Raw genomic sequence first — 13,349 nt, 5'->3', positions numbered from 1 at the left:
TTTTCAATTTTAATTTTTTGTTTTTATATGTCATAAAGCTTTTTTTCTTTAAACAAAAAAACATATGCATTATACATATAAAGCCTGGGTCCGGGCTCTAAGAGGCCCTTAACCAGACCAGGCCCATGATACATGGGCTTTATATTATATGAGCCATTATCCATATTTTATCCCACGGGCTGGGCTTTTCTGCTACTCCTACAAGTATAAAGTTGAGCTTCGAGTTAAATGAAGCACTGTATAGCAAACAGATGAAAATTACACCATTGTTTTGAAAATCCTATAGTTTCTATGACCAAAAAAGTTGAAGATGCAAAACAGAAGCAAGAAATAGCAAACAACCGAATCATCAAAAAGATATTTTATTAAACTCATCAACAGTCTTGCAAATAAGGTTGCAGACCCTTTTTATATGATAACCCTAGGGCGGGCAGCATCCGGTCCGGTTGGGTTCTGGAATCAATTTCGGTTTCGGCTCGGTTTGATTTTGTTCGGTTCTTTTCACTTTGTACATTGCATTTGCACTTCACTATTATCTGGAAGTTAGTGAAATGTTGCCGCTCTATTGATCTTTAAACCATTTTTATTTCTTGGTAATGGTGGTTTTCATGACATCTGAAAGGAATTAAATAAAAAAAATAAAAAAAATATTGATTCATTTGGAACCCAACAAAACCCTTAGAAACAGAAAAAATACAAATTATTTAACATACTTGGCAATACAAATAAGTCTTATTGCCTAAGTTAATAACATCACGACAATTCTTTCAATAACAAATTCAAAGCTGGCAAAAAAAGAAAACAAAAACATAAGTTTATTTATTTGTATATAAATCCACTAACAGCTGCCAAAATCAAACCTTTTTTTTTCTTTTTCTTTTTCTTTTTTGCAGTTTTCCCCAAACACATTAACAATAGAAATTAGCAACTAACAGCTCACAATCTAATAGCTGCTACAAAAATTAATTTAGGGAATAATAAAATAACAAAAAACAAAGTCAACAGTCAGCATAACTCACCGGCATGAAGGAAACGACTGGCTCAAGCGACAAATGGCGACAGCTGAGACGACGAGCTGCTACAGGGATAGAGGCAACAACCTGCTGCGACGGGCTGACTGCAGTGAAACGGTGGCTGCGTGGTGTTGTGAGAGGAACGGCTACCAGCTGTGTATATGGTGTGAGTGTTAGATAACGAGGGTGTAACTTGTGGGAGACGAGTGTGAGGAATTGATTTAAGATTCAGGGTTCTTTTCTGTTGTCTATTTTAATTATTTATAGTTTTTTGTTTAGATCTTTTTTTAATTTCAAATGAAAGAACCTATGGATTGGTTGATTTGGTTGGGTTTTGAGCCGGGCAAATGCAAACCCATTCGGTTCGGTTAAATTATTATTGTTGTTGTTGTTGTTGTTTGAGAGGAACTACGAGTGTAAACATGAGCCAATGAAATGTCAACACGTGACATTAGTATGATTAAATCAATGAAACCAAACAACTAAATAAAAAAGGTAGGGAAACTTAATGTCACGGGCCGCTAAAATTTACCACCAACGGAGGCTAAATCCACACGCATAGATTCATTTAACAAAAATCTACCTCGAAGTAAAGTGCACTTAAAATCGGGATGCGCTTAGCACTAAAGGCGGGATGCACTTAGAAGAGCGATGCGCTTAGAAATAGGCCGCCAACACAACTAACCAATTGTGGTGAGCTTAGTGACCATCCAAGCCCACCCCAAATTCTAGAACTCTCTACAAAATGTACATAAGCTAGAAGTTTTTAGGTTTCTCCACATAGGCCCCTATGATATTTATGGAAGTTGCTAGGAAGTTTCCTCCCTTAGCACTCCAACGCCTATAAATAGGGGTGAGCCCCTCATTTGCCCACCACACACACAAGCTCTCTAGCTCTCTTGTAAAAGCTTTCTTGTATATTATTTTTAGTGTGCAATAAAATATACTTTGACCCCTTTTCTCTAGCATTTTCCGCAAGCGTTCTTACATCGCTAGTTTGAGACTTGTGTGCTAGAAGTCGCCTAAGTGCCGCACGGGTTATTGCACAATGAAACTCATCTTATAACATTAAGCCAAACTAGGATATAAGTTTTCCTTGGGGAGGATAGCTTTGATAAAAATATACAATTAAGGGGCAAATTGGAATTCATGTATTTAATGGTTAAGGTTATGCGTGAGCATTACGTGCCTTCGTATACTAAATCAAAAAATATCTTACTTTTACTAAATATAAAGAACCAATGAAGGAGAAGAGGCCAAAAAAGGAAAATAAAAGGACAACTGTCACCTTAGCTTTCCCCTGCAGTCGTCCAAAAACTAGAATGACTAGTGGCTCGAGGAGAGGCCATATGTAAAAAGTAAGGAGCAAGAGGGTGTCTATTGATTTTTTTTTTGTCTCCCCTGCTTAAGCACATCACCATCTCGGGACCACAATTACAATCTCCAAAATACTCTCGCCTGAGGGAGGAAAACCAAATCAACTAGCACCACATGTCTAGAATTACGAAAAGACCCTCAGGCATACTCCTAAAATGCTCAAGACATGCTCTCCAATGGTAATCAACTTTGATTCAACCAAAAACATTGCTATCACTCTCTTCCTCAAAGGATACACAAATCATTTTTGTCATTTTTTATCAGCTTCAAGGTCTAATTTCGACCTTGAGGCAATCCCTTATTGCTCAAAGTCTTACTTAAGCATCGGAATGCGATTGTCGGCACCGCCTGCTCCACCTCTAACGTTTGTGTGCTTTGATTTGCAGGATATGCCAAGCTCAAGTTATGGTGGTTCTTAGTCTTATTTTGATCACTTATTTCTCCTTATACCATCAAACCCACAACCCTCGCAACTAACCTCTCCTTTCAATATCCATCCCTTCTCACTATTTTATTGTTTTATTTGGGGTCATCCAAAATCTCAATAAAACAATTATTATTTATTTTTATTTTTTGCTTTTTTTTCCAAGTTGAAAACTAAATTGCCCGTATCCACTTCAAGGTAGACAAACATGATAGCTAGTTCAATTTGTGCCATCTTAATTAGGATGCACTGTAAATTAAAATGATGGAAATTACGTTATATTTTATTTATCTCTTAAATAGCGTTTAGTTAATTTAATTAAGTAATATTTCTTTTTTATATAATTGAGTAATATTTTTATTTATTCTTCAAAGTCTAAATTATTAATATTATCAAGTCCCCACATTGTCATGAGTAGTGCTACACCCTCCGAATTTTTTATCTAAGAAATCTATCCTAAATAATATGATATTCATTAATTTGTTGGTGAGATAATACAATTAATTCATTTAGATTTTTAATTTAACGAATTACCAATTATTCAATTAATGATTACCGTAAAGAGGAGACTTTACGGGTAACATGTCTTTGGCTACCATTATTGACTCTCAAAAATTGTTTGTGCTTATGCATGGCTAAGGTTTGTTTCCTGTGTTTGCTTGTACAGAGACTCAAATAGAAGGCAACGTTTAGGAATCCAGATGAATTTTACTTAAAAATGATCAAAACGAAAACTATTGATGGAGTGCGTAGACTAGAGTAACTTTACTATCACATTGCTTTTGCTTTTGGTTATTTTTTTCTTCTCCTTTATAAAATATGATAGACTACTCAGTTGTACTCATGTTCTTTTAGGAGTGAGGCACACAAGTACACTATGCTGAAGACAGTTTTGTGTTATCAAAACATCCATTTTCATTTTTAAGGCAAAAATATTGTTACTTGAATCAAGCATAGAGTGCTTGAATGATGGTGTTGCAAGCAAGTATTAGTTGATTGGGGCACGTGCAGAGCCATTACTTAGAAGTATGGAGTTTGGTGGGCAATAAACGTAAAGATTACGTCAACCTTATTTTTTAATTTGTTTTGAGTGTGTGTAGTTGGTAAGAGCGAGTCCAAAACTTTCCTGATTGTTCTGGATATTATTTCCTTGTTTCTTGGATTTAGTTAGCAAATTCTTGTATTTAAATTTCAATTGATTATTGAATAAAAATCATTAAAAGAATTCAGAATAAGACTTGAGTCTTACGGAGGAGATTGACCCCTCAAAGTGTCATTACTCTTAATTTTCTTTTTCTTTAATTTGCAAAGTTAATTCCACACAAAACCAAAGTGATTGTAACAGATGGTTACTTTATAACATCTGAATTATTATTATTCTTCTGTGGTGATTATGTTCCCCTTTATATTTTCATTGTATATACTGAGCTGGAATTTACGTGATTTATAAATATTATCACAATGCCTTTTTCGTAAATTCTTGTTGATTTGGAGTGTTTTTCGATGTATTTAGTGGTCTGGTGTTATCAGTGCATTGTCTCGCTTACTATATCCTTTTTTCTTTTTCCTTTTCGCTTCCCCCTTCAGCCAGTATTTGCTTGAACACCCTAAATAATTTGCAGATCCTTGTGTATTTTATTTGAAGTTTTAATGAATTTTTGGATTGTTTTTATCCTTTTCTTATTGTATTCCATGCAGAGAAGAGGCAAAAGAGATAAAGTCTCAATCTGGACGTAAACATAGCATGCGTCTGACGACATTCCTGATAACATTATTTTCCACAGCCTGAACTTGCACTTGTGTCCAACTTTTTATGAGTATTTCCAATTTTAAATGCTAATTAAAATTATGGTCCCCACTAGAAACAGAGTCCACAGTTAGGGTTGGGTTGTTCCAAGAGTAAGATAAAGCACTAAGAACTTGTACAGAGTAGGAACCTTATGCAGAAACTAAGGTAAGATTGGGTTGAGTTGAGTTCTGGGCAAGAGGATAAGAAGAAACTTGCATAAGGTTCCCACTCTGTACTTATCTAAAAGAGCTTCGCAACTGAAAACGGCAGGTGCATCAAAAAAGGCCCATTCCTTACCATACAAACTGGTAGACACCCAGTTATATATTTTTGGGTGAAAAAGTGTCTTCAGTTGCTTGCATTTGGTTGTGTGTAGTGGGCCTTTTCCTGTAATGATAATATGAAGGGAGGTTTTAATTGAAAGGTTCGCACCTAACAGCTTAAACTACCATAGCAGGTTTGTATGAGTGGGAAATTTAAAAAAATATATATATATGCATCTATTTTTTTTTTCAATGTACATACTTTAAACCACCATTGCAGCCTAAGATTAAGAGTGAGGGGAAAAAGAAATGTCATTTTTTGTTGTGATGCTCTTTCACGCAAGTATGAGTACATCCTGATGGCATTTATATCCTGTTTTGTGATCTTCCTTCCATCAATTTTGTTTCTGAACCTCTCGTCCCCCACACACAAGTAGACCCTGAGGATAAAATCCGAAGTGCTAGCTAAGCAGTGCCTGAGGATCAAATTAGATAGGACTTAGGAAGAGTGGGACAAAGGTACTTTATTAGTTAATGCTTCGTCTGCCAGTTTCCCTTGATAATTTTGTTGACAGAAAGTTCGTGTGAGGATTGTGCATGCATGTGGTGACAATTCAGCTAGCTTCGTTAATGGAAGAAATGGGCCTTTTTTGATAATTTGTCTCTAGTAATTGCCCTCAGACAACGATTATAAGTCTGTCTTAGTGTGGCAGTTTGAACTTTGAAGCTTTTGTGGGTTGATACCTATTCATTCTGAAAAGTCAACCAAGTAATTGTATTTCTTCATTAAAATGATTGTAGTTCATTTTTATGGCTGCAAATGCGTAAATATCTTCATATTGATTGGTGGGCCCATTTTTTGTGGGGTAGTAATAGTATATGTATATATTTTCCATTTGCAGGAAGGCTGCTGCTTCCTACAGAGAACTAGAAGCGAGGAAAAAGAGAGTCCAGGAGTTGGAAAATTGTATATGGATATGGCATTGCGGGAGGAATTACAGGTACAAAACGATCACTTTCTGCAAACTACTTACCTGTTTAGAATTATAATTGAGGTGTTATAATTTGTAAACTATAAATATTATGTAAAAAAAATTATAACTATAAAATAAAAATTAATAATATATTATAAATATAAAATTTAAATAATAATTTAAATAAAATTATTAAAAATATAATAAAATTTTTATCGTATAAATAAAAAATATATCAATATACTTTTTAAAGTACAACGATTAATATTTAATAAATATTTTAATCTTATATTTTTATGCAACTTTAATCCTAAACCCATCCTATGTGAAGAAGAGATTGTCAGCCCAACATCCAAACCAGTATGTACGTGGCGCGGTCAGAGCGGAAGCTGTAAAGAGGTGTACAATTCAAAGGTATGGCCGATGAGGCTCCATTCAACTTGTTATCTTACGGAAGAAATTTTTGAAATTTTCGTCGGTTAGGCTTAAAGTCATGTGTCAAAGCGTAATTACGACAGCGTAGTTTGAATGGAAGATTTTATCAGTCCGATGAAAATTGCCATTGCTTTAAGACAATTTATTTAGTCGTGGCTTTTTTACTTTTATAAAATATAATGGTTTATAGTTTTTTTTTCATGGTAATTTTCGTGTGTAGTGTTCCTATAACTCAAGTTTTCTATTGGAAAATAGAAATAAAATAAAAATTATTAGTGTTAAATGTATTTTATTTATGAAATTAAAATTTCTGTAGCTGTATTAAATTGGCGGCCATGCAGCAAGTTTTGTAATTGATACGGGAAAGGTACGGCTAGCTACCCACTTCAATTTCAGTCCTTGACCCCTGCCCTAGGCCCCATGTGTAATAATTGTCAGTAAAATGAAATAAAAAATAAATAAATATTATAATTGTTTTTTAATTGACTAAATTAAAAAAAGTAATAATAAAAGAAAAAAAATTAATATTACTCTAAAAAAAATTTCCAACCACAAAACTCATGTCAACTTTTAAAACTTTTTTTTGGTCTTTAAAAGAGAAAAAAAGAAAAAAAAAAAAAGGTCAATGACGATGGCAAAAACTTTAAAAACTTTACAAATAATAATGAATTTTTTAAGTGACGGTACAAATACTAATAAATTTTGTAAGTCATGGCACAAGCAATGGAGCCCAACCAAAAATCTCAGTCTCAGAATCGTATTCTCATTAAATTTTTGGGCCACGCACTCATTTAATATAATTTTGATGATATTGAAATATAATCTTGAATCGCGTATTTACCCAAACCGATGAGTCGGCGCAGAAGAAATATTAGATTGATTTTTTCCGATTTGGTGAAATTTTTCATTCATTATTGGATTAAAGTCCGGCATTACGAGCGCGTGTTGCGATCTCGTTTAATGACGCGTGGGAGCGAATCAGGCATGCTTAAGACAAACGCGTCATCACCGATGCTCTCGACGGGACAACCGATGTAAGAGCCCCACGTGTCCCGTTTCAAAAAGCAAATACCATAGAAATCATCTTTCCCTTCCTTCACGAACTCTCACGCAGCGAATCTATATTTACTTTGTCACCAAGCTCCTTACACTTTTATATATTATGAAATAGTAACATAGTTTTTTTTCTTAGGTAATTACTCTTTATAACTCTTAATTTTTTTTGATAATTATGTTACAATATATTAATAGTATAGTCTATTAAGATTTTAAATTGATACAATTATAATATGACATAAAGATCTATCGAATGTAGTTTAAAAAATCTACTTAAATAGCAATGAAATTTATCCTATTCTAAAACATTTACATAATTCTTATTGAAATGTCTGACGTATTGTCCGCAATATATAAGATTTCGGGGGTCTAGATGCTATTGTCTCAAATCGTCAATCGGATGTATGGTGTATCGCGGCCCACTTTGCAATTAAAAAAAAGGCACTGACCTTTACGCTCTTACGTACATTGATTAACTGCAATCAACAACTGTCCTCCTGTGGGCCCCATTATACAGTAGCCGTGCTTGTGTACTCTTCCAAGTTCCAAGATGGCCTACAAAAATTCGATTTTTTGTATTTATGTAACAGGAGATATAAGATATGAAACTCTTTATTCGGGGAAAGCTTTAATTTTTTATTTATTTATTTTTATGCAATATTCATCGACTCTGTCTTGTGTCTGGAATTCGTTAAGTCCTAGACAAAGTCCACGTGATTTAGCCGTCTTGGTGCTGGTGGTCTGATAATATTGATGCCACCTCTAGCTTTTCGTGATTTCACGTTCTAATTAGTTAAAATTACCGAGATCTGCATTTGAGTACTGAGAATTTCAGCGTTTTGATTCTGGGTTGTGTTTATAATCTCACAAGGCCAACTGGGTAGTAGCCTACTAGTCTTTTGATGAGCTTCAGCTTCATGTAAGTTGATTTTTTTTTTCATTTTCTTTGATAATATTTGCATATGGGTTGCATGCACCTTTCTAATAGAACCATGGACACCATCAGTAAAACGTTGTTTTGATTAGTCCTTCTAGTCTCAATCGTTATATGATTATGTATAGAAATGATCCCGTGGGCAACGTTGCTCGGCTTATTCGCTTAAAAAGGTTAATGTTTGTTATGAAGCTCTCTATTTATTTATTTGTGTTTTATGAGCTTATAGAAAGCTTAATACATGCTATGGAGTTCTTTGATAATTGATAGTTTGAGAGCTCTGTAATTGTTTGTGCTCTGAGATTTGGATTTTGATGGGTGTTATATGTTCAGGAGAGTGGTGTAATTTTCGAGAGGTTTGGTGGAAGAGTGTTAGATAATGAACTTTCAAACGATAATTGTTTATATGCTGCAAAAGCTGAGTCAGGCGAGAACAGAATCTTATAAGATTTTTTTTTTTTTGGGTAAATTAACATGTCTAAATTAAGAGAAACAGTTTTCCATGGTAGTTATTATTCTTTTGCTTTGGTGCTATTTCTGGAAAGGTAGTAATTACATGGTTTATTTCTAAGGATAAATGTTCCATATTTTTAGTTTTTAGCATGAAATATTTGTGCCTTTGTATAGTTTAGTCATGAGGACAACCATTTTCTTAGGCTGTTATTATTCATGCTTAGTTTTTGTTTTCCTTTTGTCACAAAATGTTAACATTTGTTATGTTCAGATTTCAGGGGATTAAATGGACTTAAACCATGCAATTTGATCTTTCTGGCTGAGGCTTTTGCAGAGAGACTCTTTCTGGCTTTCTTGGGGGTGCTAACATGGAAAAGAAGCCAAAAATCGCTCAGTACAGGGAGAGGCTTGACAATACGTTGGCATCCCCAGAACTGACAAGTGAGGAAACCCTGAAAATGTTGGTTAAAAATCAACTCATGCATTCTTCATTGGATGGAAATGAAGGTCAGTCCTTCTAAATTCTCAGATGTATGCTTTTGTTGAATCCTTATCGTAATGTAAGCTAACTACTGCCAAGGTTAGTTGCTTTCTACATTTTTTTCAGTTTTAATTTCATATTTTGGGTTTGTGCAGGGTGTAGCGAGAATGTAGTAGAAAGAAAGACTGCAGAAATCTCCAGCTTTCTTGGCATGTTGAGGAGTGCTTCTGTGAAGGATAAAGAGGTGTCAAAAACTAGCGAGGCTTCTCATGGCGAATGGAAAGTATGCTCGTACTCTCTGCTGAAAAATCTACTATTTATTTTTAGTTAATTTGGTGACCCAGTAAAATGTAGAATCTTTTCCGTTTTCCCTATTCTCTAGTGAAGCTTCTTATACAAAACACTTTCTGTCAGAAAAGAGATAAATCATGGCTCACAAACTTATGTTTGGAATTGGCGCTGATGTGTCCAAGGAACATAGTTGTTCATGTTCCCTTTTTCAAGATTTTGGATTAAGAATACTATTCAAACACTTAGTTGAACTGCTTTCAGCTTTCTAATACTCTGAAGTTCTCAAATCGTGATAGTTTTAGTGAAATGTATGATTTCATTAAATTTTTTGTTTAACATCAAGATTGAGCATTGCATCAACTAATGACTATTTACCAAATGAAATCTATACATTGACAAAATTGAAGCCTACTTTGTCTGACAGTTGAAACAAGATACTGAAGAGTTTCGTGTTATGTATCGTGAAGGACCACATGGCACACCCTTTCATTCATTGCTTGTTGAAGGCTATGTAGAAGCACCCCTAGACGTTTGTAAGTTTGCTGAAAATAATCTTACAATTTTGAAATTGCTTCTGCTGAGGAAAAATTGGCAAATAACTCTTTTAGATATTACTTATGATTATAATTGACAAGTATTGTCTTTATTGAAAGATATGTCTAAGTTCAATACATTGCTGCAGGTTTATGTGTGTCTTGGGAATCTGCATTGTACACAAAATGGTGAGAATTGTTGTAGTGACTGTGTAATATATCAGAATATGGAAGAAGTATGTGGATAGTAGCAATTTCATAATTTCTTTACTTCATCTCAGGTGGCCTCAATATATCTTTCCACAATTCAAAATCATTACCAGCAACTGTTTGAAAAAGATAAGAGTTGGTGAACAGATATCTTTAGTGAGGTTTGTCCATGATAAAGCTGCGATGGTTGTTTGAACTACTTTTAATCTGATTTCAGCAACTTTAGTATGCTGATACTTAGTTATGTTTTGGGAAGAAAGGGTGAAGGTTCCATGGCCACTGTCTTGTAGGGAGGGTCTCGTCCACTACTTTTCGTTTGACTATTTTCAAGACGGTCTCGTGGTTGTTTTGATAAATTCAGTATGTATTGTAAATCATAGAAATCATTTTCATCTGAGTTACAATTTTGTTTTGACCAATGCATACTCAAATCTAGCCATTTTCGACCAATGCCTAAATGAGATGAATCTCACTATACTTTCACTTTCAGATCTCTGATTTGAAGAGCATTGATAAAAGTACTCATGGATTCACCAGTGATGGAATTCCTGAAGCAAAAGATGTGGTAAGGGTTGATTTGGTGGGAGGCTTTGCTTTACAAAAGGTGACTGAGGAAAGAAGTTACTTTAGGTGAGTTTTAGTTAATTGGCTACATCCCATATATTGCCCCTAAAACTGGTTGGAACACATCGTGAACATCAAAGGAAGAAAAGAACCAAAAGGCATGGTCAAGGTAACCAAACTTGGCACTGCTTGATGTCATATGCGGATTTGAACTTGGCTCTCATCAATGCAATACAATGCTGTATTTGCTAAAAGCCAAGTTCAAGTCCATGCACAGACATCCAGGATGGAAGACTGCTGTATATATGGAAGCTACAAATTTAACTCCCAAATGAACGTTCCTGTCCGTGTATTGTGCAATTGAATACTTATTCTTTGCAGTCATTGTTTAGACATTGAATTGGTTAGAATAAAGGCAAATCATGTTCCTTCTCTATGCGGAAAACTAAGAAAAGATAAAATTTAATCAGTTAGAATGCTTGTTATTGCCAATAGAAAGTGTTATATAAGAATAAAAAGTAGTGGGTAAGTGGATAATTACATTCTGTTTTTGTGCTCCTCTGTTCCAAAGTCATGAACACTTCCATATTTTGTAGGACAATAGCAAATATGGACATCAAGCTTGACTTTGTCCCCCCATCCCTCATAAACTTTATTTCAAGACAGCTCATCGGCAATGGTTTCAAACTCTATCAAAAGGTTATACAATTTCATCTGTGATGTATTCCACTCAACTATATGGTTTAAGTTATCATCTCATTTATCTGCTGTGCTACCCATGAGGCCAACTAATGAGCTCTTCAATATTGTTTCAGGCAGTGGTTTCTGTATCTACTTACAATGAAGATTACCGCAGACCCTTGGAGGGACCACTATATTTTCGCATACGTGAAGCTCTTTATTCTACCGAAGAATCTGAGGAGCCCATGAAAGCCGAAGAACTTAAAAATGGTGCGCGTATTCTGCCTGAGGAACATTTCACTAAAGCTGTGGAGTGTGGCCCAAACAAGATGGAGCAGATGCTATATAATGTTACTCATGATGGTGACTCTTCGGAAAACAATGCACAGGTTACAGACATAAATGTAGTCAGTGAAATTGAGGAAGAAGAGAGTGGGGAAACCACACTGGTGGAGAAGGATAATAACAGCATACACCAATCTTTAACCGATGATGTTCCAAAATACTGCAACAGTGAGTCTTTGCAAAATGACACACAAGTTGCAGGCATAAGCGTTGTAGGTGAAATTGAGGAAGAAGAGATTGAGGGAAGCATATGCTCAGACGAGAATGACAAGGATATGTCTCGACATTTAAATGATGAAATTCCAGATAAAAGTCATGTGAACATGAGAAAAAAAATTTCTATCAGTCCTGGTGTGGAACAAGCTCTGGAAACATTAGAGACGGCCATTTCTATGGTTCGAGAATATGGATTTAATAGCCAAAGTAAGTCTTTCTTTGACCTTACCATTGAAAAGACTAGAAAAGTGGAAATGAGTGTTGTAAAAGAGTCAACTTCTTCGGAAAACAGAGTCCATCCAGATGTTGAGGTATGCAAAAAGGAAATCACAGATGTTGAGTTATCCGAAAAGGAAATCACAGAGAACAATCTTCAGGAATCCAGGAAAAGCGTCGGAATTCAAGACAGCAGGTACCTCAAATATATGTCCCCCAGTATTTGAGATTCAAGTCATAACGTCTTCAATGTTTTGCTCATTTATTTCACTTTCATATATTCTTCCATATCAATTTAACAAGTAGACAAAATTGAGAGTAGCTACTTTGGGTTCACAGCGGTGATTTGTTCCTGTTGTGCAGGCGTTCAGGGTCAAATTCTTACTTGAGAGATGGCAACCACAACAAGATAGCACCAGCATCACTAGAAGATGATCTTTCGAATCCTGATGAGACCAACCAGGTTGCTGTCCATTCTTCCCGGAATGGGATGGCTGAAATACCAATTTTGGACCAAAGAGTGCACGATAGCAAGCAAAAAAATGCCAAGGCAAACGAGTTCCATGACAATACTTCAATAGATGGGAGGAGGAAGTTGAGCCGGCAAAAAAAGCAATGGCTCTGTTGTTTCTTCATTAACTCTGCTTAATTGATGCTCATAGGAAGTGGTTTTCCATTTCCGGCTATAGTAGATGACACCAGAGAGTGAATCTGCGCATCGCACACAAAAATAAACCGTTTAGGATTTCCAGATGCTCTTGGTTTGTTTGTTTGTTTGCCTTTTTTTTTTCTTTTTTCTTCTCCTTTTTCTGCAATTCCATTTGGGCAAAATATATATTGTAATGGCGTGTTTGGTTTCAATAAATGAAAGGAGAGGAGAGAATAGGAAAGGCGGAAAAGAAATAGGGGAAGAATAGATGATTTCATGTTAAAATTAAAATAAATAAAATTAAAATTAATCCTTTTTTTTTGTTTTTTTCTCTCCGCCTTCATCTCCACTCTTTTTCTCTTCTCTCATTTCTTTTAACTAAGAACAAGGGGAAAAAATCTCCATACAAAAGATTTTCTGCTTACAAAAATTGTTGTCATGTTTA

At 35.1% G+C, this 13,349-nt stretch overlaps 1 protein-coding gene across 2 annotated transcripts; it reads left to right on the top strand.

The window, feature by feature from the left end:
* The first annotated feature begins 7,905 nt into the window (after positions 1-7,905).
* On the top strand, positions 7,906-13,006 carry LOC18039105. 2 transcript variants are annotated; one of them, XM_024181841.1, is made up of 11 exons: positions 7,906-8,250; positions 8,997-9,225; positions 9,355-9,482; positions 9,915-10,023; positions 10,173-10,212; positions 10,305-10,394; positions 10,494-10,593; positions 10,724-10,863; positions 11,394-11,496; positions 11,613-12,451; positions 12,619-13,006. In XM_024181841.1, exons 2-11 carry the CDS (start codon positions 9,087-9,089, stop codon positions 12,902-12,904), a joined length of 1,974 nt encoding a protein of 657 aa, XP_024037609.1. In that variant the 5' UTR covers positions 7,906-8,250; positions 8,997-9,086; the 3' UTR covers positions 12,905-13,006. The 2 variants fall into 2 exon arrangements, with proteins under 2 accessions (XP_024037609.1, XP_006430034.1); XM_006429971.2 differs by having other exon boundaries at positions 8,990-9,225.
* The last annotated feature ends 343 nt before the right edge of the window (positions 13,007-13,349 follow it).

The sequence above is a fragment of the Citrus clementina genome, unplaced genomic scaffold, assembly GCF_000493195.1.
Source record: "Citrus clementina cultivar Clemenules unplaced genomic scaffold, Citrus_clementina_v1.0 scaffold_6, whole genome shotgun sequence".
Taxonomy (NCBI): Eukaryota; Viridiplantae; Streptophyta; class Magnoliopsida; order Sapindales; family Rutaceae; genus Citrus; species Citrus x clementina.
This window is presented reverse-complemented; position numbering and strand designations above follow the sequence as displayed.

Bases quoted from the DNA above. Each gene is read 5' to 3' on its own strand.
- LOC18039105 (XM_024181841.1), top strand. From the start codon at position 9,087: ATGGAAAAGAAGCCAAAAATCGCTCAGTACAGGGAGAGGCTTGACAAT. The intron at 9,226-9,354 runs GTCAGTCCTTCT...GGGTTTGTGCAG, and splicing joins TTCATTGGATGGAAATGAAG to GGTGTAGCGAGAATGTAGTA. The intron at 9,483-9,914 runs GTATGCTCGTAC...TTTGTCTGACAG, and splicing joins CTTCTCATGGCGAATGGAAA to TTGAAACAAGATACTGAAGA.